The sequence below is a fragment of the Amblyomma maculatum genome, unplaced genomic scaffold (genome assembly GCF_055883805.1).
Source record: "Amblyomma maculatum isolate TAMU_Amacu unplaced genomic scaffold, ASM5588380v1 scaffold_64, whole genome shotgun sequence".
Taxonomy (NCBI): domain Eukaryota; kingdom Metazoa; phylum Arthropoda; class Arachnida; order Ixodida; family Ixodidae; genus Amblyomma; species Amblyomma maculatum.
In genome coordinates, this window is record NW_028146789.1 from 86,454 (window position 1) to 111,751 (window position 25,298).

The window sequence follows — 25,298 nt, forward strand, 5'->3', positions numbered from 1 at the left end:
CTACGATTAGCTAATATTAGGAAATTATACCATGCTTTCTGGAATCCTTAGAGCAGTCCTATAGCGCAGTTTTTCTGAAAAAGCTTAACGAATATGCCAGTACGGATTTACTGTTTGAGCAGCAGTCCTTGCAGAACTTCACATTGAATTGAAACCATGGTTACAGTTAAGCGATTGCTTCCACAAGCAGCCTAGCGAAATAGTTCTTGAAACTACAATGCTCTTCATGTGAACCGACCTGAGAGTACTTGGCTATACATACAAATACAAAGGTGCAACCTGCGTGCATTTGGGGAACTGAGCAGTTATATTGCCATTAGCGCGATAATAAACTTTTGAAGCTCTGCATAATGTTAAAAGCTAGAATGTAAGCAAAAAAAAATGGCTGAACGTTATTTAGTCCGGGAAGAGCGCGATGAGGGCGTGCTAAAAGCGACGCAAATGAGAAAATCCTCTCTGCAAACGCACACGAGTACGCCGCAATGAAGATGCCTCTTATCAGTATGTAAGAGTGAACCGTAGCAGCGTTAACTAAAGCATCCTGGAGGTAGTTGGGAAACTCGAGGTTCACTAGCATCGTAAGAGAGCTACGACTGGCTGTTTAACAGAAAGTGGCTAATACGATTTTTTTGTTTTGTTTCTTTAACATAGAGATATTTTTACAAGTTTTATTCAAGGTTTGCTCAAATGTTTTTCGCAAAAACATTGACAACGCATAATTTGCTATTTGAACTGTGCTGGAAAATTGCATTCATAGCTTTCATGTCGTGCATTTCATAAAATTTTGGACGTAATATTTTTTCCAGAAAAAAAGTATAGTGGAAGCCTGTTCCCTGTGCAGTTACAAAAGATGGATTTGTTTTCCATCAAACACCATAACTACAAGAACGTGGTTAGCCGACTGCGTCGTGGTGGACTGAGGCCTTAAAAGCTTGTTTTCTTGCCGTCTAGCAGAGCCTGCACACGGAGCACAGGGGTTTTGGGTTGTGCATAAGTTACTGCGTTCGACAGCCCACCGAGGGCACTGCTTGACGAGAATTAAACACTGCAGAGACAGGGGGCGGATGGCTAAGGGTGGGAAGAGCGGGAAGAGCGGGTACAGCAGAGTGCGAGATCCCTATTGAGTGTTCGCCTTGTGTCTCTGCTCTGCTCATATCTCTCTGCGCGTCTGCTAAAGGCTTAGCAGCTTCGTGCTACGCACTTGGTTATCAAAAGTAAAGCACCTCGTGAGCACCTACTTACCTTTGCCTGCTTTAGTTTTAAAGAAAGGGAATCTGGAAATGTGGTTGACGCTGAGGGGCCGGGGCATTTGTAGGGAACTCAGGTGGTAATACAAGCCGTGTTTCAGGGCCACATGTACTGCCGTCTGAGCGAGCACCGTCAACCCTCACAGTGGTTTCAATATTCGAAGTTTTCTGTAGTATCCAGTACCTTCAAAATACACGATACTTCAAAAATGTATTTCCAATACTCCGATACTTTCATTTTCAGCACACGATACCTAATACCGATACACAAAATGTATCTATAGATAGTATATCGAAGATACATGTATCTTCGATTCTGCCCATGACTGCTTGTTGTCTTTTCGTTGAAGTTGTTTCGTATTTATTCTCACGAGCTCCTGAATAAAATTTAGTTGTAAGTTCAGCGCTTTTCCCTCTTCCTGCCTATATGTGCTGCCTCATAATCAATTATTCAACTCGTGGACCACTAACGAAACCATCTTGCCACAGTCCCAGTAACTGTCGCAGGAATGTATAAACAGCCCCTTTGTCGCTCGTAAGTGCATGCACATGCCTACTCCTATGCAGTGGTTGAATAGCCTACCTGCTGCCTCCTGGGTGGCTTTCTGAGCTTTCCGTCTTGGCGTTGGGACCCGAGGCTGGGCAAAGTTCTCTTTGTCACTGCTGTACAAGTCTGGTGTGACAGCCGTACTGGGCTGCTCTTTTGTGGCTGATGGTTCCAAGTCACGAGCATAGGTGCCATTGGCGGCATCCTTGAGTGGGCTGCCTAGCGTCAGGAGCTGGGCATTGTCCAGGCCATTTTCAAGGGAGTTGCGCAGAGGTGATATAGGTGATGCCACTTGGGCAGGTTCCTCCAGGGCCAGTTTGCGGGAGCATGACATCTGTGGCATGAAGAGGCTTGTTTGTGCACTTCCCTTGCAAAGCAATTCACTTTTCTTTGTGCTATACATCAAAATGCGCAACATAAGATATTCCATAAAATAGACAAGCCCACGTAGTGGTATCTTAGCTGTTTCTGTATGCTACTTTTACCTCCTCCTCCATCAAAATGTATACTGCTCAATTACCATAAACTGAACACACACATTACTAGTACATTTGTACTAAAATGCAAGCTTTCAAATAACAAGGTGTCTAATTTTTCAAGATGGAATCCGTTTTAGCCCAAAACATAAGGGGAACAAGACCGATGCTAACTCACAACTGTTTAATAAAAAAGAATGTGCGTACATATACACGATATACACGCTTCAGTAATTATTTGATCGTCACATCACAGCTCGCCATCTTACAAACGTGTGGTCAAGAAAAATTCCTTTTGCTTCAAGCACACAGAAGTGTTGCTGATACGCATATCAGCAGTTTTTGTGATGTAAAAGGTTTCCAGTAGTTTGCAAGCCAGAGTGTCACGACTTCTGCTTAATATTGTTATATTGGTGAACGTTGGTTGAGATTTGCAAGGTTTACGGTGTTTTGATAGATGTAGACTGGCACTGTTTACGACTGATCCCACGTGCTGACATGCCCTATCATTTACACATTTGCTCGTTTGGCCAAAGTACACTTAGCCACATGAAAGCGGCAGTTCGTACACAACCCCGCTAGCACAATTCATATACGGGTCGTCAAGTGATACGACGACCTGTGATATGATGGTGAAATGATTACCGAAATGTACATATATGTAAGTGTAATCTTTCTGAATAAACAGTTGTGGGTCAGCGCTTGTCTTGTCACCCTTACGTGTTGTGCTAAAAAAGGATTCCACCTTGAAAACATGAACAAACTAGCTCAAAAACAAACGTAGCTGAGCAAAGTATCTAAAAATACATCTGATGCCACCAGTGAAGTCTCATTAAAGTTATGGCGGACATCACTCTAGGCCTAAGCTAAACTCATGTCTAATGAATGCCTGCATTCTGCTTGCTACACATACATGGAGCTCAGTTTTCAAGACTTTTGAGGAGGAGCAAAGAAAATATCGCCCATCCTAACATCCAGGCATTCCCACCACGATGCAGATTGGATTCTTCACTCCCTGTTACGCGTCATGAGGATGTCATTGTCACCTGCCCAGATTGAAATGACACAACTAGCACAGATATGCATTAAACTGCTTTTGCTTCGCACTTAGTAAACAGTCTCGTTATATGCCACCTTGATATGCTCACACTTTAAGTAAGCTATTGCTAGCAATGGCCCCATCCGTAATACCGGACCAACCTCTGAAATGCAGGTGCCCTGAAAGCTCACTAAGTCGAGCTTTAATAACTCAGACAGTAGTACTTGGTCCAGCCAAGCTCCATAAAAGTCTGTAAATAAAAGAGCCCATTAATTCGAAAGTGAGTCAGTTCTGCCACAGATAATTCAAACTAAACGCCACCACACCTGAGTGACCTGGCACTTGACCACAGAAACACTCCTATAATAGACTGGCCCAGTCATAAAGCTGCGTTGGCTCCCAAATGGCGTAATTCCATCTCCTCAATGGTAGGGTCCCGCAACTTCTTTCTCTTCACTGGTTGCCTCTCAGCGGGTTAAGCGGCGATTGTTACCGAGAGGTGTCTCTGAACGCAACCTAAAGGTAATATACACTCACTGAAGGCAGAAAATGATTACGGTAAGGCAATTGAATAGTGTAAACCGTTGTCATGCCGTCACTTTGTGGCTCTGTTGACGGCTGGTTTTGCAGCTATTAAGAATTAAAAACATCACATAATGCAATTTAAAGGGGAACACACCCCAGGCGAGATATTAGTAGCTTAATTTAACGTAGCGATTTAAAAAAAATCCGGAAAGAAATGTGCACTTACAAGATTCGAACACATTTTTTATTCGCCCAGTGCTGAGGTAAGTAATGTCAATCCATTGCGCCACTGAAGCAGCGAGCGCGGCAGACTTTATATGCACTCTTATTCATTTTTACAATATTTCCACTATCTGTCGCCAGGTGACGCTGCTCAGAGGACCCTACCGTTGAGAGAATGGAATCACGTTCCAAAATGCGCAGAGAGGGGAAAGCCACGGGGAATGCGCATAATTAAACTGGCACCATGACCACTGCAGCGGCCATGGCAGCGGCTGCCTTCCTGTTTTGCGTGATCTCCAAGGCTAGCTACTAAGAGCTCTTTAATTCAACACCTGCAAATTAAGAAATTTTGATGGAAATAGTTATAAGCGTTGGTGTGGTGAGTGGCCATCAAAACAACCATACTGAAACCTGAACTTCAGCTTCTGTACTCAACGGCACATCTCTGACGTGCGCATAACAGGGGGCATAACGAAAAACGAATGATCTCGTCTTCAAGAGTAGTCCAGCCACTTAGCTTCGGTTTCGCCTTTACAAGCTTTCCGTCAGCCTGCGGCGAAGGTGGCTGTCGGCCGCGAATCAGCCAACCAACTGAGTCAAGTAACGTGCTGTTTCAGGCGGCCTTTGGTAGCACTGCACATTTCACTCGCTTTCATCCACATGGGTCTTCCCTTGCGCCACAACTGCGTGCTTGACGGGTGCCATCCACGTGCTTTGCGATGAAACCTCTTCACATGCGACGCAGGCTGGTTGCAAGGGGGCACTGCCACTATCGGTTCGCACCGTAAAAGATGATGGGGCCACTGCCATTTTCAAGCAGTTATGTTTTGACGCTCTCAACAGTATGCATGCGACAAAGCAGTGATGGACATGCTAGCTAAAAAACCAGGCGGCCACTGTCCAGACTTTTACCAAATAGATTTACTCTAAAGTAAGTGGTTCTTATTAGTCTTTTGAGGTCATTAAATAAATAAAGCCTTGAATAATTTTATTTGTTTATCGGCTCGTTCAAGTTCAATTTAGCCTGTTTTTACAGTATATGTACTGGGAATCGAGCATCTGTAGCTGACACAACTTGCACCTCACAGTGCAGAACAACATAATCTGTAAGGAATGTTATGCTAGCTTTTATTTATTGCAAAGAGAGCAAATGAAATGTCCATTATTAAGTCTTCTTTCCTGATTCTGCCTCACAGTTATGCCAAAACGCATGTCAAACCTACCAGAGGCCTATGCTGGTACAGTGGCAATGACCAGGCTGGTAAGTGTACCAAGTCAAGGACATGCTACAGTGCAATGTATAAATGAGCAACTAAAAAGCAAGAAGCGTGAACACCCCACTTCCAGAGAAACAGCAACATCGTTTGGGAAGATTAGACAAGTGCTTCCGTAGATTCAAGGTTAATGTAAGCCAATCAAATGGACCTCGCTCAGCCATTGACACACACGAGTGGCAGAATTCGGTGCCGGAGGTGCGGCGCAGGAATTCAGCATGTGGCAGAAAATTATGCATCGAAATAGCCAGGAATAATTTTTTAAACACTGCAACTTAACAACTTGTGCCAACCAGTGTACAACCAATTGTAAGACACAGTTTTTGTCATGCCCTTGGGAGCCCAAACTGTATTGCTTGCACGTGAACGCGTCCTGTTATGACTAACAGTGGATCAAAACACACTGCCATATCCACGATACTGAGCTTGAAAAAAAGTCTTGTGATATGTCAGATGGGTCAGAGTTTGAAAATTGACTCATCCGGGGAGAAAAGTGTTATGCATCCTTTCGACATGTCTTTGGCCACAGCTTCAATACAATAGCGACAAGAACTGTTTTATCAACCTTTAGCGACAGATTTTGAATAAGCAAATTATTACGGGTACATACTCTTTCTCTGGGGTAGAAATCTGGGAATGCAAGCCTCATGACCTTGCCTCGACTCTTCTTTAGAACAAGCAACAGATAAGTGGCAGTCATGTAGTCATACTTCCACTGCAAAAAAATAAAAAAAAGAACACTTTTCAAAACAGACAATTGAAGAGGAGTGTAACATGCAACATAGCCTTGAAACTTAAAAAGCAGCTTTTCGATGGTGCCAAGATATGGGTTGCATCACCATGACGAGAACACAGTGTCCTTTAGATATCAAAAAAATTTCATATTATTTAGACCAGCAGTGCACCTTCAAGGGACATGCCATGGATGCACCATGTTAAGAAGAAATTTGGAAGCCTTCTACGTGACCTATTGGGTTAATCTCTTTTTTTTTTTTTTTTTTTTCGGGTATATAGAAGATACTATTCCTTTATAACTTTTATACTGAGCTTTTAGCAAACTTTGCATACAGTCTGAAGAGGACACCTGCGTAAAGACGTAATAAGCCATGCAAGAAATAGCAAGCAAGCTTTCCTAAAACAAGCTATTACATGTACACAGAAACAAGAGAATTATTTTTGACAAATTAGGAAAGCTGAATCCCACTAAAATACTATACAGCTTAGACAATTACCAGGCATCAGAACACAAAAATAAAAACACCCATCACTTACCCCTTAAGGTACAAGTTACCAATTTTAACTAGTTCTCAAAGTGACTGAGATAACAACTGTGCTCTGCATGAGGCCACAGCAACTGTATTCATGTTATGCGAGGAATAAAATAGGTCCCTCTGAACTCAACTACATAAACACAAATATAGCTGCAGTAGCTTATGAATGACTGGCGACTGGGTGAATTCACGGCACAGTGCAAAATATATAGGAGGGGGCAAAGCGGGCTGCGCCGGTGTCAGATAAAGTCCCCTAGTTCGTCTAAGCCCTACGAGATGGCGGTTCGATCAGCAGCCCATTAAGGAGCCTACATGTTGCGCCGCAACACCCGGCTTAGGGTGGTGCTTTCTTTTGAAGGGGCACTTGCTGCCACCTGCTAAAAACCAGTGTTGCCAGTTGAGCTAGCGGCGCCATTTTGGTCCCTAACTGAATCAGCGCAGCCGGGCCCCCTGCATGCAGGACAGAGTTGGCGCTCGTATAATGCGGCAGTCTACATTTCCTTCGCTGCTCACTGCCTGAAATTTTAGTTGTGCACTGCTCTGAATATCAAGTGATAGCTTAACAGCTCGTTTGGTCGAAAAGCCATTGCCGTAGTAATAATAATAGTAGTAGCAGTAGTAGTAGTGTCTGCACAGCATGTTGGAAATAATCGGGGGCTGCGTAAAAATTCTACCATGGTAATTTGTGGCGCTAGTGATTGATTGGTGTGTGATAAGCGATGACAGTTAAGCAAGGGTAATTACTTGATGATTTAGGAATGAAAAAATAAATTGAAAAATGGGGTCCGAAGGTGTAAAAATGCTCAGTGTAAAGCCAATGCTTGATGATGCTAATTTAGAAAATTTAGAATGTCATTCTTCAATTAATCAATTGAAATAACTGAAAGAAAATGAAAAATTGAAAAAGGGGAAATTAAGGTGTCAAAATGCTCAGAATGTAAAGCCAATGCTTGACGATGCTAATTAATAAAATTTAGAGCATATTACAAAACAGAAAATCAAAGATGTCAGAATGCGCAAAATGAAAAACAATGCTTGATGGGGATAAATAAGAAAATTTCGAGAGCATAATTGATCAATTAGGTAATTGAAACAATTGAAAAAATGAAAATTCATAAATGAAGTTTCATAGGTGTCAAAATGCTCAGAGTGAAAATTGAATGCTTGGTTTTGCTCATTAATAGTGTGTAATTGATCAATTAATTGAACTAATTGGAAAAATGAAAACTTGGAAAAAGGGGGATTCAGTAATAGCTCGTGACTCGCAATCATAATGCAAGGTAGCATGATTAAGCTTTTTGAAAAGTAGCATATACTGCAAGTGTGGAGTCTGCAAAACAATTACCTGTATCATGACTGGTAGTAATAAGCATAATTTATGACTCTTAGTCACATGCAACATAGCATATGACACCACTTAAAAAGTAGCCTACTCTAACGAGGGGAGTCTAAAAATTGTGCAGTCGCAACTCACTCATAAGCATGACTCATGATTCATATTTTTGTTAGCAGTGATTAGCTGACTGAGGGTAATCAACAAAGGCCAACAATGAGTGTGCTGCAATCCCACTCAATAATAGCTATCCCATGATATGACTTCAAGCTGTAGCCTAAATTTTAAATGCTGATCACAATTAACTAATTAACAGCTATTAAGTAAGACCAGCAACTTGCATACTGGAATCGTACTCGACATAAGCCCTCCAGTGATATGCCATTGGAGGCTGAAGTTCAATTGTTGCTCACAATTAACTAATTAACAGCTATAATTACCATTAAGAACTAGGGTGTTGCAATCATATTCTATATAAGCTATCCCGTGATATACGACTTCGCAAATTTGTAGACAAGCTGAAATGTTAATTATAAATAACCAATTAATGTATATTAATTAAGACCGGTAATTACTGTACTGGAATTGTCTTTAGCATAAGCTGTCTCGTGATATATGACTTGACATTGTAGTCTGAAGTTCTACAGTTAATCACAATTAACTAATTAACAAGTGTCAACAAAGTCTGGCAATTAGTGTATTGCAGTCCTACTTGATAAAAGCTATCCATTGATATATGGCTTGAAATTGTAGCCTAGAGTTCAATTCTTAATCACAATTAATTAAAACCTGCAATTAGTGCAGTGAAATCGTACTCTGTATAAGCTGCTATCCAATGATATGTGACTTGATGCTATAGCTTAAGTTCAATTTTTAATCACAGTTAATTAAATAATGACAATCAATTAAGACGTGAAAATAGTCTGCCGCTTCTTCTGCAGGCGCCATAGCCACGGCAGCCGCCGCCCGCAGAGGGTTCACAACACACGCTGGAGAAAGCGTCCGACGTTCTGTCTGAAAACGGGCTTAGCTGGCTTGGCGCATGCGTAGCGCGTGCTACTGCGAACGAAGGCTGGGAAAGAGGAAGGAGAGAGATAGCTCGGCAAAAGAATGGGCACACCATTGGCACACCCTTGCGCTTCGCTCTGTCGCGTTTTTCCCCTCTCGTTCCCACCGGTTCTCTCTGCTTCATTCACGCACATGGCTTGCAAACATCACGTGCGTGGAAAACGATAACCGCAAATGCACGCGTCTTTAGGGAATGGGCGCGGTGCTGCCCTAGCCGAACTGTCCCCTCTCATTACTTCCGTGCGTGGCTGATGTGATGCGATCCTCTTTGGGAAAGGCACACTTTCCAGTGCGTGGTGCAGAGTTCGATATATTGAACGACCGGTGAAATCGAGTTCGATATACTATCCTATACTTTTACATGGGATTTTCAAAGGGATATTCCGTGAGTTCGATATAACCCAAAATTCGATATATCCGGGTTCGACTGTATGCGCTTTCTGAAGACCACTTTCTCGTAAACTGTCCCCGACGACGAGAGGAAAATATTTTTGCCGCATTGTTTTTGTTCTAGGTCCATTATTAAGCGCAGTTTTGCAAATCAGTGGCTTCGTACATGCTTAAATAAGGGCGTACGAGGTGAACAATTTTTCGCGGGTAATTTAAATTTGCTGCAAGTATAATTTCTGGCACGTTGCTTTTGCTTCATTATGTGACACTGCTTTGGCTACGAGGGCTATGACTGCTTTGCTTTTATTGCTAGTTACCTTTGGTTTTTACCTTGTTGTGTGTTCTAATTTCTACGTTGTTTGGTTTAGACTGCTTTTGCTTCAAGTCTTGCCACTGCTTTGCTACGATTGACTGTTGTTAAGATCTGTATCGTTTATTTATCGCTAACCTTGTGTTTAAACATACGTGCCTAGGCTTGTCATTGATGAATTTTGATACCGGGTAGGGTGAGTGCGAAGGGGCTATAAACGCCTGAGTGGCCGAGGGTTTAAATATACGTCCTTCTTTCTTTCCAATAAACAGCTGGCAGTTTGTGCTCGTCCTGTATCCTGTCTTGCGTGTGTCTTTGTTCGCGCAACTTAAAATGTCTGAAGTACTGCACCAACTAGGCCGACAACACATCTTACTGAAACATCTAAATACCCTTATAGCAATTGTGTGCGTTACAAAGCATACATGCAAAGGCAGAGAGGAAAAAACATTGGACCAGTCAACGAGTGGTCAACCTGTGCCTTTTCTTACAAATAAAAAACACCATACTTTTTTTTTCACAGGCAACTAGACATGCATTGATTTCATTCAGTTCAGACATACGCACCTCAGAAATCTCCATAGCAACAGAACTCTTGGAGCGACCGCAACTCACTGCCAGTTCTGTAACTGCTTCATCATCGAGAACAGAGAGCTAATAAAACGATAAAAAACGGTTGGAAGAAAGTAAAAACAAGTTTTTAAACAATAACACAGTGTGGGGTACTTACATGCAACATTTAAAATGGGGTGCTATGCAATGTTTCGTATAGTACTTGCCCAACGTCTAATATAACTTGACAGTGTAATTTAAGCCTTCCTTGCAAGATATTACCAGTGTCGGCACAGTTCTAAAGGATAGTCATAAGCCATTTCCTGAACCCAAACAGTGGCACTTCCATGAGAAATTATAAGCAATGGTATGTGACAATAAGTTATTAAAACAAGATTTTCTAATAACATAAGTTTACAAGCTGAAAGAACAATGACACCTAGTAAATAGGACACGGTCCAGCAAAAAAATTTGTCACGCTATAAAAAGTACCCAAGACAAAAATAAAATGATACTAACTGCTCTGTTTTAATCCTTATGCTTAAAAAAATAAGATTGCAAGAGCACAAGCTCGGACACATTAAAAAAAAAAAAAATTGATGACGCATCATTTTGTACTCAACTATTTCTGGAATAAAAAAAAATTTATTTGATGTGGCTTCTGGCTCATGAGCGAAGTGATAGCTGATAATGCCCAATAATGTTCTGAGAAACACAGCCCTTCATTTCACTTTCTTAGAAAAAGTGTGAAGCAATCTTTCAAGTACTGTCAGCTTGTGGAAAAAAAAAAAACACGCAGAAGCAGTATCCTGGGCAAAGGAATGCTCCCTCGTGTACATAAGTAAAACAGTAATACTGACATCTCTGAAACGGCACCTTTTCCAGTTCATCTCTTGCAATTGCCAGCATTGTCCCACACGACCAGTAAGTTGCAAGACAACAAAATATTTTCTGCTCTGCGAAATACAGACACAACAAGAATGCACTCAGTGCGCAACTGTGCTTGAAGTTAGAACACAAAATCTGGCTATCTACAGCCAGCATCATGCGCGCATAGTCTTGCAGGATCTCTTTCACAGATCTTTAGCAAAATGCATGAAATCTGGGTTGCACAGCACGCTGTTAGGTAGGCAATCTAAAGAAATAATGAGAACTTAGGTAAGACTATCTTTCATGGTAACCACTGTTAGCATAAGGAAGCAAATTAAGTCAAAACAGTGTTTTAACTTTTCAGACATTAAATGTCAGACACGCAAAAACAAAGGTCATGCAAATGCCCTTAGAGCACTTGCATGCCTTGCAAAGCATACATACAAAGGCAGGGAAGAAAAAAACATTAGGCCAGGTACTTACTAGGTAGGTGCTGTTGACGCTGACTGGACATCCATAGCCTGCAACTAGCCATGGGTGGTTGACAAGCTGTGTGATGGGAATTCGCCTCTCAGGGATGACAGCCATCATTTGGGACAACAGTTGCCTGCTGCTCTGAGAGAGCCACTCGGGGCACTCATAATCACCAAGCTGCAAATAGGCCCAGAGAATGTTCCACTTTTTCCTTCTCTGTCTCATGCACTATCTAAAGAGTCATTAAGATGAATGAAATTTGACAAAGCAGCCAAAATAACATCTGAGCACTGGGAAACTTGTCTCCTATTTAGATAACACCCCAACTTCTATCTGCTGAGGTAAAAGCTCGATTACCCATTTCGTCAAGAGTCATGAAATCTAAATTCTCTAATGGTACCCAAGATAAAGCCAAGCATTATTTTAAGAGCTAATATCCTCATGGCTCCTGTAGAAAGGATGTGCTGGTTAATAAGCAGAAATTGAGGAGAGGTCAGCTACCTTCTCTTGCACACCAAAGTCATCCCTATTCATATCAATAAATATCAGCAGTTATCTCAAAATAACATTCACAAAGGTAAAAGTTATTTAAAAGGTATACAAGCTGTGGCTTAAATGGAAAACAGTTGTTTGCCATTGATCAACAAAAACATCCTAGCAGTAAAAACTGACAAGTAAAAAAATGATGTTCAGACCCATCTATTGGCCCTCGCAATACCCTGCACAAGGCTAGTGCAACCAGACCTTGCAACAATAGCACCTACAGAAAAAAATATGCTTTCACCATGTCCTGCATTTCTTACACTAGTCTTAAACAACAATCAGGATTTTAGTTTCAGCTGACTCGACGTAAGCCCCATATATTAGCACTGACAACAAAATAGCAAAATGCTCCTTTCAACTTTGGGCTGCCTTTACGACAGCTATGCTTTTCCTTTGACAGCATAGTCATGGGTCACATCAAAATTATTGCTTGACAGGGGTATTCATCAATTGCCAGTTGGTACAAAGTAAAATAAACATGTTTAACTGAAACTATGGTCTAAACCCTGTGGATGAAGCAGCATGGTCTGTAAAGCTTGCTCAAATGAGGTGTCGCTCACTAAGACTTTCTGCAGAGTGAACCCTTCAGTACTGTCGCATTAAAAGTTTTAGCAGTCACAGCTCATTAAACATATTTGCTTGTTGTGATGCGTGCAGTTCAACACCTCCAACTGCCATGCACACCAAGAAAGTAATACAAGAAATGAAGCTTCTTGTGATTTGAAACTAATCTTTATTGTGAACTGCTCTAATGCCATCATGAAGTAAAATGACCCACCATTCTGTCCTCCTTTCCCAACCTGACCAGCAAAACAGTCATCAGTACGCACACCAGATTTTTATGTTTCGATAAAGAAATGAAGCTTCTGACTTGGAACAACTAACCTTTATTATGAACCACTCTATTGCCATGACGAAGTAAACAAAACCACCGCCCCATTCACCGCTTCCCTATCAAGCCGACAAAATTGTCAACACTTATCACCGTTGCCACTCCTTGTCACTTTCGATGGCCAAAAGCATTTCATCCTCGGCGCTGTCCATGCATGACCAGAGGTGGGCAAATGCCCTCATTTTCGCCTTTCCTCCCTCGCCCTCAATTTACAATCGGCAGCCCTCCCTCACCCTCACTTAAAAAAATTATTCGCCCTCCCTCGCCCTCATCCTCACTTAAAAAATATTGCTGGTCCTCACTCACCCTCACCCTCATCTCATTTGCCCTCCCTCACCCTCAACCTCATGCTCAGCAGTTTGAATATTTTAGTTATTTTTCATTATTTTCGATCTATGACAACGTTACAGCGAGTCAAAGTAGGCGCAAACTATTCTTATCTGCGTCTGTTTTCGGCAGTGTCAAGCCGCGTTGATCATTTAGCAATCCGAATTTTTCGAAGCTAACAATGCACTTAAATAAATGACGGGGCTGCGTTCATGCTGTAGCGTATCACTGGCGAGCCGTCTGGTATTTGTTCCGACAGTTGGGGAGATTAAGATATGCACTGCACATGGAAACCAAAGGCTGTGAAAAGTGCAAAGAACAATTCTTGCAGTGCCCTAAGCATGCCAATCAAAACCGAAACTTCGAGGAGGAAGGAAAATAACCACTGCCATAGTTTACCGGGCAAACCTGCCCATCGGTTCACACGCCATGTGTTTGAAGGAGACAGAGTGATCAAATACATTTACACAGCGCATGAGGAAGGAGGAGGTTCTAACTTCTAACCAGCCGCAGATGGAAGGCATGAGGCATATACGGCATATTAGACAACAGAACAATGTAATCTAATTCAAGTAACAGAAAAACGCTATCACACAGAAGCGTAAATTTCGAAGGAGTCAGGGGGTCATGACCCTCGATCGCTTCGCAGAGGGGGTTGGGATGGGGGGACATAGCATGCGAGCCCGGGGCCGTGCGCGATAATTCCAGACATGTACATGTAGTGTCATTTGGGAAACGCCGCGTAAAAATGCGGTTTTTAGGACATGGCGCCGTATCGCATCCCGCTTTCATCCAAGAACAAACCGAAAACGCAAAGTGAAACACGTACCTCTGTTGCGCTTCTGGTTTTCACGAACGCCGCCTCAGTATTGCGTAAAATCTTTTTTTTTTTTTTTCAATTTCTATTAAAGCTATACGAGAATAAGACCAGACAGCGCCTAACTAGAACAGTACGATGTGCAAAGTGAACAGGCCAGAATTTCATGCATAAGGTTTGATTATGCTTCCTGAATAGTGTGCTTAAATCTAGGATCACTTATGAAAAAAGCAGTGTTTATAGAACGGGAACAGAAGACCAACACATATGCGCCAACTAGCCGAAATCAGCACTCAGCATTAATTCGCCTAAGTTCACATCTCCATAGCTGATCTGCTTCATTCCGGACAAACCCGCATATGCAAAAGCCGGAAAACGGATTGTCTGCACTGTGAAGGCAAGAGCGGCAAAAAAAATGAAACTCACCCGGAACCTGCCCGACGTCCTACACACCTTTCACTTGGACCGCGCATTTCCCGATAATATCCGAGGACACTGTCACAATGGAAACTTATTGGCGCACATAGTACACAGACGTCCTTGAGCATATAGAATTTGCAACAGTGCACCAAAGTGTTGTTTCAACAAGCGTCAACAACTTGAGCGGTCCGATCGAAAGGACACAGCAACACAAACTGAAGGGCTTCCCCAGCCATTCCTGCAGCTCGCTGTTTCTTTTTTTTTTTTTTTTGGGGGGGGGGGACAGCTGAAGGAAGACCCTTTCTTTGGACAGAGAGCGGGAAAGGACCGCGTGGTGGTGGACGCATGTGTATCCTTCCGAGAGCAATGCTGCCACGTCCATCCATGTCTCCACCCGGTGCCCCAGGGAGATCTGATAAGACCAGCCACAGCCGCCTTTTGAGCCCAGCCGTGGACCAGCGTGCGTGGTCCGCCCACCGCTCTGATATTTTTTTTTCTTCTTTTTTTAACAGCTTTCCTAATGACAGCTGCCCTCGCTATGGCAGGGGGGGGGGGAGGGGAGTCAAGCGCCTGTCGTCGGCGCATTGCCACAGGGTGCAAAGCTAGGCGCGCACTGATTGTTTTGCGCGTTATCTGTCGCCCTCCCAAGAGGTCTTCAAACGAAGCGCCGCTAACCATACCTCTCGGGCATGCAGGCTGAGGTGCACCCCGGCTAACAACGTTCCGGCTTACAGCCTTGTAGAATACTGTAGCCCGCCGAATGGAACATCTTCCCGCGGCCTAGTACGAGCAGTGGCGTTCGTTGCTTCGTTCACACTTCACACTGCTTCGAACCCATTCTCGAACCCGTTCACTGCTTCACACGAGAAGCAATCAACCGCTTGCACAACAACATGAGAAATCCGCGGAAGAGAGAAGGCCTCTTTCCTTCCACAGAAATGGCTAAGCGCAATCAGGTGCACAAAAATCTGGGCTGCCATAGTTTCAACCTGCCAGATGGAGATCCTAGGACATACCACGACTACGCGGAATTGGGCTTACTTTTATCTCAGCTGCCTGGTTTATTAATATTGAGTCAGTCTTAGAGTGAATGTGGGGCGCTGAAGATGAGAGGTAGTGTTGAGCGTTCGAGAGCAGGTATCACGCAAACCCTCGAAGCCTTCTTCCCTAAAGTCTTCCTCTTCTTCCGACCTGGTAGACGTTTTAACAGTATGCGAGACAGGTGCTCTCTGGTGCGACTTTAGCCTTAGCGGCATGTATCTCAGCTGGTCATTGTTTTGTTAAGAAAATGTAGGGACACTTATTAAAACGTTCTCATAAAGTCCGAAGCTTTGGCTTTGAGGCAATGGGTCTTACTCGAGGTCTAAGCGTCCTGGAGGGCTGGAATTCGACGTCACCCTCTCATCGCATAGGTCAAAAGCACTCAGTGCGGACCTCTATAACCAAATGTGAATTGATGTTTTGTAGCTTTCCTGAAACCTAAAACCCTGCTTTACGTCAGTTAAAAATTCCAGTTCAGCGGTTGCCCTATTCTGCAGCATTGAGCCTGCATCACTTTTTCGCTTTATATCGTGACGTACCAAGCACAGTAAATCATGCTTTGGATAAGAAGGTGCTGAAAGCCGACATAAACGTGGTCCACCTCTAGAGTGAAGCTGATCTTGGCAAATTAAGTAATGGCAAAATAAGAACACTGGCACGTTGCCGTACGTGCGACTCCTTAAGTTATCGGATAAGGCGGAGGCTTCAATTGCTAACACAAGTGGTGAATTCCATCTTAATGTATAGTATGCTTCGTATACTTTTCTGCTTGTTTCGAACGCGAACTTCTTCAAGATTGTGGTTTCGCAGAATGGAGGTGCACGTTTTTGGAACAGAACCACGACACTGACGACATAGACGGCCAGTTCCCCACCACCCCGCCAGTGCGTCTACTCCTGCGTGGAGCTCTGAAGTGCGACGTTTCTGCAACATCCAATTTGTTCTGTGTAGCTTCTGACACGGGATATTGGTATATGGTAAATGACGGCACTCTCCCTCGGCACGAACCTGCCTAAGTGTTTGATACTGCATCCTTAGCTGCTTGTGCTTTCCTTGCACTATATTGCACAAGCTAGCCAGTTTTTCGTGTACAGTGATGACTACCAATACGTCACCTTTCTGAGCCATGTTTTTTAAGAGGTGGGAAATTTGATAGTTATATGGAATGACAACGGATCTTGTACCTTGCGCTTCTTCAGCGCAGCGGTGCTGCTCTACATCCCTAGCATCCCTGGCAAGGTCCTCTAAAACAAAGGTGACCACCTCAGAGGCAAATCTTGCACTGGGCAGTGTTTGCAGCCAGACATCCACGCTTATATGTGCCATTCCCCGTAGGCAGGATTTGTCAAGAGCGGCATACAGGTAGTTTTTAGCAATGCTCTTCTTAGGAACCTTTGAATGAGCTAACTGCTGGCTTAAAATACCTTCTTTCTTTATAGCGAGGCTGAAACCTCAAGCATGGTTTGATTTTGCGAACAGCAACACACGTATCTAAGAACTGCAAGCACCCTTGCGCACCCAACCCGAAAGCGCATTCGGCAAAGAATTAAACCTGGTACAGTATTGTCATATCCCCCTCATGCGTGAGTCTATGACAGCATTCAGCCTTACGATCGTCGGGCATTCCGATGCATTAAACTTATTCTGAATACAGAACAGATGCTAAAATCCAAGAATATTAAAGAACCTTCTCCGGTGCAGGACTTCAACAGGTTAGCACGAAATGAGAACACTCTATAGACTTTGGATACTGGAAATGAAACAACTCTTTCGCGAAATTGTGCTCAATGCTCACACGCTGTAGTTATTATTTTCAAATCGATGCTATGTTAACACCCATCTCAAGAAAACTGTCTTAAGAAAATAGAAAAAGTAAAACTTAATGCTATTGAAATTGCGGAAAAAACAATGCGCTGTAAATACGAGCCGCACATATTAATGAACGATTTGACAATTTTGACAATTCACAACAAGGAGAAAATCGATAAAATAAATAAGAAAATATTTCTTGTTCCTTCAAACACATGACAAAAATTGCAACAGATATTGAACTGCGGTTTATTTTATTGCAGCTATTATCAGCACAAATTCAATGCTGTTTGTTTATTTCCGTTGGTTTTGTTGCGAATTGTAATTTACACAACTTATGACAGTTTTATGGAAAACCTTGGTAACCAAACAGTCAAGTAACACTGTCAAGAAACATTTCGCATGTGTCGGCTACTCATGCAAGCTATCAGAACGAGAAAAAAAAAACATGTGGCAGGGTCCCAGCAGATAAGATCACCCCACCTCGGTCTTTTGTGTTCAACGTTTCTCTGCGCGTCCCCTCTACTTTAGACGCGCTTTTTTTTTTTTCTGGGCGTGTTTTTTCCTAAATGGCAAAGAAACGTTAGCAGTTAGAAACGGGGGTCCTGTGTATTTTGCCGGTCCTGTCGTGTTCTGTGAGGCTGGAAAGGGCGACATCGTTCTCGGTGACTTCCTGGAGCTTCCTAGGGTCGTTTTTAGACTTTTCTTCACCACGAGCGCCGGGGCAATTTTGTGGCTTTCGTTCCGGCATCTTCTATAGCTGCAGCGTCTGTGCCCCGTTCCATTACATCTGTTTTCTATACAACACATGCCCAGTGGAGGAGCAAGTGTGTTGTCCCTCATGCCTTTCGGGTTGCCGCGTGTTTTTGTTACTGCAGAAACTACGCCTTTCGTGGAACATTTGCCCTCGCCCCTCAAACTCTGTATCTTTCCCTCCCTCACCCTCCCCTCACCGCCTCTGCCCTCCCTCACCCTCGTCCTCACGAATTTTTCAGCGCCGATCCTCCCTCGCCCTCAACTCATCCAAGTCAAATCCTCATGAGGTGAGGGTGAGGACGCCCTCATGAGGGTTCACCCTCGTGAGGATGCCCATGTCTGTGCATGACATATAAAAGTCTACCCATCTTGAAGGCCTTGTTGATCATGCTAGACAATATTTTGCATGAAGCATCCTTCCCCATGCCATAAGGCTCTGCAGAAACACACGCTTCAGCCTGTTGTCTGATGTGAATGCGCTGAATATCTACGCTGAGCGCCCGGAACCTGTCTTTCACATGGGATTTTTTGGTGGAAATGTACCGGTTGCAGCTGCGATGTCATGCCGCCAGTTACGGCGACAAGGTTCCTGTTATTTGTGGTGAGTGTATGCGTCCATGCTTGCCCAGCTGGCACCTGAACGCACTGAGAATGAGCATCGCAAGCAGACCCAAGCTGCCGACAAGCTTTCTCCTCCAGACACTGATCCAGTCTAAGACAAGGCACATGCCCACCTTTTCTAATTGACGTGCACGACAACTTTGCTTTGGAATGCTACGCCCAGATGTAATGGTGATATGTGTCAAGCTTTTCCTGCAAGCAATTTCTTAGATATTTGTCACTTTTAAAGCGAAAATCCATGCCTCTTCATAAAGTTTGTAACCCAGCATCTGTTGGCTCTGAATTCTGTCTGCATCAGGCCCTTCTGCCTTGTCAGTTGCATAGCACTGATTTTCAAGACTTCTGTAGTTGCAGGCATTTGGTGAACTTACTGTTGCTGTACAAAGCTAGAAAGCTCTTTTATATCTGAAAACTGGCTATTCTTTGGCCTGTTAAAGCCTTTCTGAGTCGACTTGATAGCAAAAATCCTGTCTCCTTGTTCCTGACAATTACACATATAAGCTTCAAGAATACCACATGTATGGTTGCCATTTATCTCTGCAAGGCAAATCATCTTTTCTTTAACTCAGTATTGTAGTAAACTCGGCCCATATTCGCAACCCACACGTCCATGTTGGCCCAAGTCCAGATCAGAGCAAAAGGTGCCCATGAGACCTGTCCATATCCATGACTGTGGTAGGTGATATTGATGCGTGTGGAGGAAGTAAAAGCTACATGAGGCCCTTGCTGTCTGAGCTATATGACAAAAAGTGCGCCAGAAGTCACATGTTTTTGCCTAGGAAGCTGGGGTTGTATGGCTCATCACGCAGCTGTGACAAGTGCATCACCCATGGAGTGATCCAAGATCATCTGCTCATGTTAGCCCTTGCGGTAGACGTGTGCTGAGAAGATGAGGCAAATTGCATAATGGATCTATCTCTTCTGGCTTTGAAAAATGAGATGCACAGGTCTCTTTTGGGTTCTTTCCTTACTAGTTTCATTTTTGCTTAATTCTCACCTGCATGTTATCTCAAGGCTTTTTCCTTTTATAAAGAAAAAAGAAATATATATATATATATATATATATGCATTTTTGAGTCAATTAAACATGGAAATTATAATCTGGTTACTAAAACAAGATATAGCTCGCATCACTGTCCATATTAATGCAACAAAAATGCACGAGCTGTAATGGGCTCCGTGCATTTTCACAGGGTCCATTGTCCACACAGTAAGTTTCCATTTAGGCCAACAACAATCTGTGGCGTAAGCAAGATGTGGCAACGCTGTTGTCGCCAGCTGGGTACGGCTGGGGCTACTCCTCATAGGAATATGCATAAACAATAGCTTTCAAATTAGTTTTTCTGATCTTGCATTGCACCTACGAAAAGCAGGGTATGTCCTAGAACAGACTGTGAAAGTATGAAATGTCATTTCCAAGGCATTTCTGTAACACCATGATGCATGCATGGCTGGGGATACCAGGTGGGAGTGCCAGGTGTAAACAAAACTTTCCTGAAAATATTTCCGTTCGTTAACAGTTGGTGGATGTTTTAAAGCTACCATTTTAAATATACACCATGACAAATGTATGCTGTGAGCTCTAGGTGCTCTACCAGCTTGATATTTCTTCAATCTCTCATAGTGTCACACCTACAGTTGTATGTGCTAATAGCACATAGCAGCTATGTTTGCGCACTAACACAGTTTTAAAGTAGACAGCCCAGGCAGATCAATGTAAAAAGCAGCCCTAAAAAAAAAAAAAAAAAAAATCATGACAAGTGCACAAATGTGAACTATGCGCTGCCGCAGACGATGCCCTTATCTGCCTACGGCATCTACAACAGCTCATAACCTTTTGTCTGTCTATTAAGGAGCCAGAAATTTATTGAAAAATTGTCAACCCCCCCCCCAAACAAACAAACAAACAAACAAACAAACCCTGCCTATAATTCAAGTATGCCTATACCCATTTTAATGAGGCATGGTTATAAATACAAATGATATGGACCATAGATAATCTGAAGTAGAAGAGGGGGGGTGCTGACTCACAACTGAAACTAAAGCATGGCCTCAGCACTACAGGCGAGACAACATGGCTCTACATGTAGCATACAGTAAATACGGTGTTAACAAGCTGGAATGAATTGTTAGCACAGGACCCACGTGGCTCTTGGTCATCTAGTAGCCCTCAAAATAAAGCTGTTGGTATGTGCTCTTTGTGCATTTGGTTAGCAGCTCTGTCCCTAGCTGCCCTGTGTGTGGCTGCAGCTCAACTTGTCACAGTGTTGCGGTCCTTGCCTAACGTCGGTATGGCACTAATCCACCTCACCAACATTCTGACGCTCGCAATGTCCGTGGGTTGGACAAGTGGACTGCACTGCCACAGGCTTTCCATTTGCTGACCACATTCGCTAACCACTCAGAGCTAAGTGAGGAATACAAAACTGCGATAAGTCAAGGTATAGCTGCACACGGGTGGCTGGGAACAAAGCCACAAACCCAGTGCACACGTCAGCAGCTTACCGTAGGCACTACTGAACGGTGCAGGCTGCAATGAGAGCCACGTGTACGTTGGTCACCTTTCCGTCCAGTTTGACAATGCTCGAAACAGCCAGCACAACACTCTAAAAACTAGAAAAGGCTGCAAAACAAGTTTTCTAGCAATCGGAACAATGTCAAATATATCTACTGCAAAGGCCTCTTTGCAGTGTAAAAAACAAAAAAGAAGGATGCAGCTATCGTGATGAAAACAGTTCACCTGAATCTTTCTGTAGAGAACTGCTACATTCTCATCATCAAATGGGAGGCAGCCACACAGCAGTGCATACAGCAGGACCCCCATGCTCCAAATGTCAACCTTAAATAAGGCATAGAAACAAGTGTGAGTAGAAAGAAACAAAGCTACAACAGCACAAAATTGCAGTAAAGGTAAAGTTACACTTAAATAACGCATGAGAATGAGGTGTTTTGAAAGCCTTTCAAATTGTAATCAGCATGAGTAAAAACCAGAAGCACTTTGGACTTTATACATTATGAAGCACTAGAGACACACAACACACAATCTGATAACTTTATGTTAGATATGACAATGCGATGCCTCATTTTCATTCTGCATGCCACTCAACGTCAGCCTAGATTTCCTTTGTCACGTAGCAGTAATCACGACAATTTCTGCATACACCCTCCTGCCTACTGAAGCTCCAGGAAAGGAGGTTTGATAACCAATCAGATAGTCAAGTGAATGCAGGAGAGAACAAGATGAGAGATTGAATAACAAATGAATGAGAGGGTGAGTGAACAAATGAACAAAGTATCTAGGCCATATACATGTTTTATGAAATCATGATATGGGCCCATACCAATAAAATATACTTCTGAGACACAAATCAAACAAAAATTTTGGAAGCACCAACGTGATGCTTCCAAATGAAATACTGGGACACTTTGGTGTTGTAGTGTGACATGTCCTGGGAGGATATAAAAAAAATCTGCTGGAGTGGAGACAGAGCGGTGGAAGTGAAGCCACACCCCACCATCTTGTGGTAGGCAAAAAAAAAAAGCGCCGGGCGTCCGCATGCTAGGAGACCGCACGATGCTTCGCGTGCAGTGCTGTGATTTTTTCTGCGCAAAACAACGTCTTCGTAAACTTGAGTGCTTTCAAACGTTGATGCAACAAGCATGGTTGCCTAATGCGTAGTATACAAATGCACAAACCATGTGAATTCAGCGCCGGGAATCACATTCCACAGGTCAGTACGAGAGAGCTGCTCTAGGAAGTTGACGCAGAGTTCATTTTAAGCGTTACCTTATACAGCTCGTTTGGTCAAAAAGCTGTCGACATTGTAGCGGTACCAGTAGCAGCAGCAGCAGCATTAGCAGTAGTAGTAGTAGTAGTACAGTCGAACCCGGATATATCGAACTCGAAGGGGATCGCGAAATAGTTCGATATATCGATAATTCGATATACAAAAATCGGCTTGTGACAGCACTTACGGTGCCAAAAAACGATACTGTATTTGTCGCGTAATCAACCCACTCGCATACACTTTTGCACCGAGAATTTGAAAAAAAAAAAAAAAAAAGCGTTAAAGCCAGCTCGCTCACATGCAAGCGATTGAGTGATCTCAGCGACGAGCGGCAGCGACAGAGCAAAAAATTTCAAATTTGTTGAAACTGCGTCCCTCTCGCTGCTCGTGCCACCGCGGCAGCTCTAAGTTTCTGTGTTGCCGAGGCAGAAATCGCGAGCGTTTTCGCTTGCATGTTGATGGCGCGCGTCACTCCATTTTGGTCGTTTCATCCACAGCTCATTTCTTAGCAGCGTGCCAAGATGCTGCGCAACGATAACGTCGGGGCGCGTTTATCTTTTGATGGCTCCTGGGGTGGCGAGGAGCTAACTGGGCAGAGTGCCCGTGATGGCTTGATTGCATGTGCTAGCCTGGTTCGATTTATCACGCCGCGCTTTGGGCGGGCGCCATGATCGCAGCAGCTGACCGCGTGCTTTCGTTGATTCATACATGCAAAACTAAACGACTCCCGCCAAAAAAAAAAAACTGTCGCTTCTTAACGTCCGAACAGCACGATAAAAAAGGATGACTCACAAAAAAAAAAAAAGAAAAGAGAGAGAGAGATAGATAGCTGCCGCTTTTTAACGTCCGCGGGCACCATAGCCACCTCAGCCGCTGCGCGCAGAGGGTTCGCAACACACGCTGGAGAAAGCGTCGACGCCTGTCTGAAAACGGGCTGAGCTGGCTTGGCGCATGCGTAGCGCGTGCTGAAGGAGAGAGATAGCTCGGCAAAAAGATGGGCACACCCACGCACATGGCTTGCAAACGTCATGTGCTGGCGCGCGGAAAACGATAACTGCGCGCGCCTTTGGGGAATGGGTGTGGCGCTGCCCAGACCAGCCGTCGCCGAACTGTCCCCTCTCATTCCTTCCGCACGTGGCTTGAAAACGGCAAGCGGCAAACGGCCAAGGGTGATGCGATCGTCTTTGGGGAAGGCACACTTTCCAGTGCATGGTGCGGAGTTCGATATATGACGCAGCTTTCCTATACTTTTACATGGGATTTTCAAGGGGATATTCCGTGAGTTCGATATAACCAAAATTCGATATGTCCGGGTTCGACTGTAGTAGTAGTAGTAATAGTAGTAGTAGTAGTAGTAGTAGTAGTAGTAGTAGTAGTAGTAGTAGTAGTAGTAGTAGTAGTAGTAGCAGCAGCAGCAGCAGCAGCAGCAGCAGCAGCAGCAGCAGCAGCAGCAGCAGCAGTAGCAGTAGCAGTAGTAAACTAGTAGTAGTTCATAGCAGTCGGCACCGCGTGTTGGAAATTCTCGGGGGCTACATAAAAAACCGTATCACGGTAATTTGTGGTTAAAGTGATTGATGATTAATAGGTGTGGCAGGTGATTATGAGTTAATAAAATCATTGTAATTGATTCAAATGAAAAGTATAAAAAAATGCTGAAAAATTAGAAAAGTGGGTTCAAAGGTGTTAAATTGTTCAAAATGAAAAGAAAATTCTTAATTTTAATTAAAAATTTAGTGTGACCAAATAATTGAAAAAATAAAAAGGGGCTCTAAAGGTGTCAAAATGCTCAGAATCAAAAGCCAATGCTTGAAGATACTAATTAACAAAATTCAGAGTGTAATTTACAGCTAATTGAAACAATTAAAAATTTAAAAAAAGCTGGTTATTTTCAAAACCCGCTGAAATGACAAGCTGGTGAACGCAACTATCACTAAATATGAACAGCATAAAGACCATAATCAAACGCTCCCCTTTTCCTCAAAAACTTCAAATAAGGGACATTTAAGCTCCATCGTTAAGGTATGATGCGAGAATGCTTCATGCACACAGATGATGTTTTTCACTCTTGAAATTTTACAATTTTTAACTTTTTATACAAACATACATATTATCACCGCGGCCACCGCGATCGGCTCTGGCGGCGCGCCGTTGCTCCGGCCGTCCCATTCGGCGCGCGACCCAGCGGAGAAGTGTAATTTTGCTAACTCAGTAGCACGCCGCGAGGCGGAGACCCTAGCCCACGGTTCGAGCAGCGCTAGCGTAGTTGGCACTGCCCGCGTTTTCTGCCGTATCGCCTGCTTTGTTGGCACGTTTTGTTTTCACATGGGAAAATCGTGAAAAAGCAGTCAATCTTTTTTCTACTTCTTCCTCAAGCTACAAAAAGTTAGCGTATGTTTTTAGCCATATAGGATTGGTTTTGCATGCAGCTTCTGTGGCAGTCTAAAAGGTGATTGGGGCAACCATGGCTTTTACGCTGCAACATTTGGTCCGGAGTGCATGCTTTCGCGGTAATTTTTTTTTTTGTGTGTGAGTTAAAAAGTTGGCGCACTATATTATAACACTTTCAAGCGCTGTTTTGTACCTTTTGGCGTTTTTTAACGCACTGTGCAGCTAATTTATAGCGAAGATCGAGCATATAATGTATATAAATACACATTTGAAAAAACTCAGATGTGGTTGAGAAAAA

The 25,298-nt window shown here is 43.4% G+C and overlaps 1 protein-coding gene across 1 annotated transcript in view; it reads right to left on the minus strand.

The window, feature by feature from the left end:
- Positions 1-25,298, minus strand: part of LOC146170703 (maternal embryonic leucine zipper kinase-like) — a gene marked incomplete at its 3' end in the record, with an annotated part of 114,332 nt that overhangs the window by 62,119 nt on the left and 26,915 nt on the right. Inside the window, exons 7-11 of the mRNA XM_084586837.1 lie at positions 21,565-21,663; positions 11,608-11,775; positions 10,270-10,356; positions 5,941-6,045; positions 1,831-2,128 (exon numbers count right to left, since the gene is read on the minus strand). Coding sequence (XP_084442963.1) covers positions 1,831-2,128; positions 5,941-6,045; positions 10,270-10,356; positions 11,608-11,775; positions 21,565-21,663 — 757 coding nt within the window. The remainder of the gene's footprint in view (positions 1-1,830; positions 2,129-5,940; positions 6,046-10,269; positions 10,357-11,607; positions 11,776-21,564; positions 21,664-25,298) is intronic.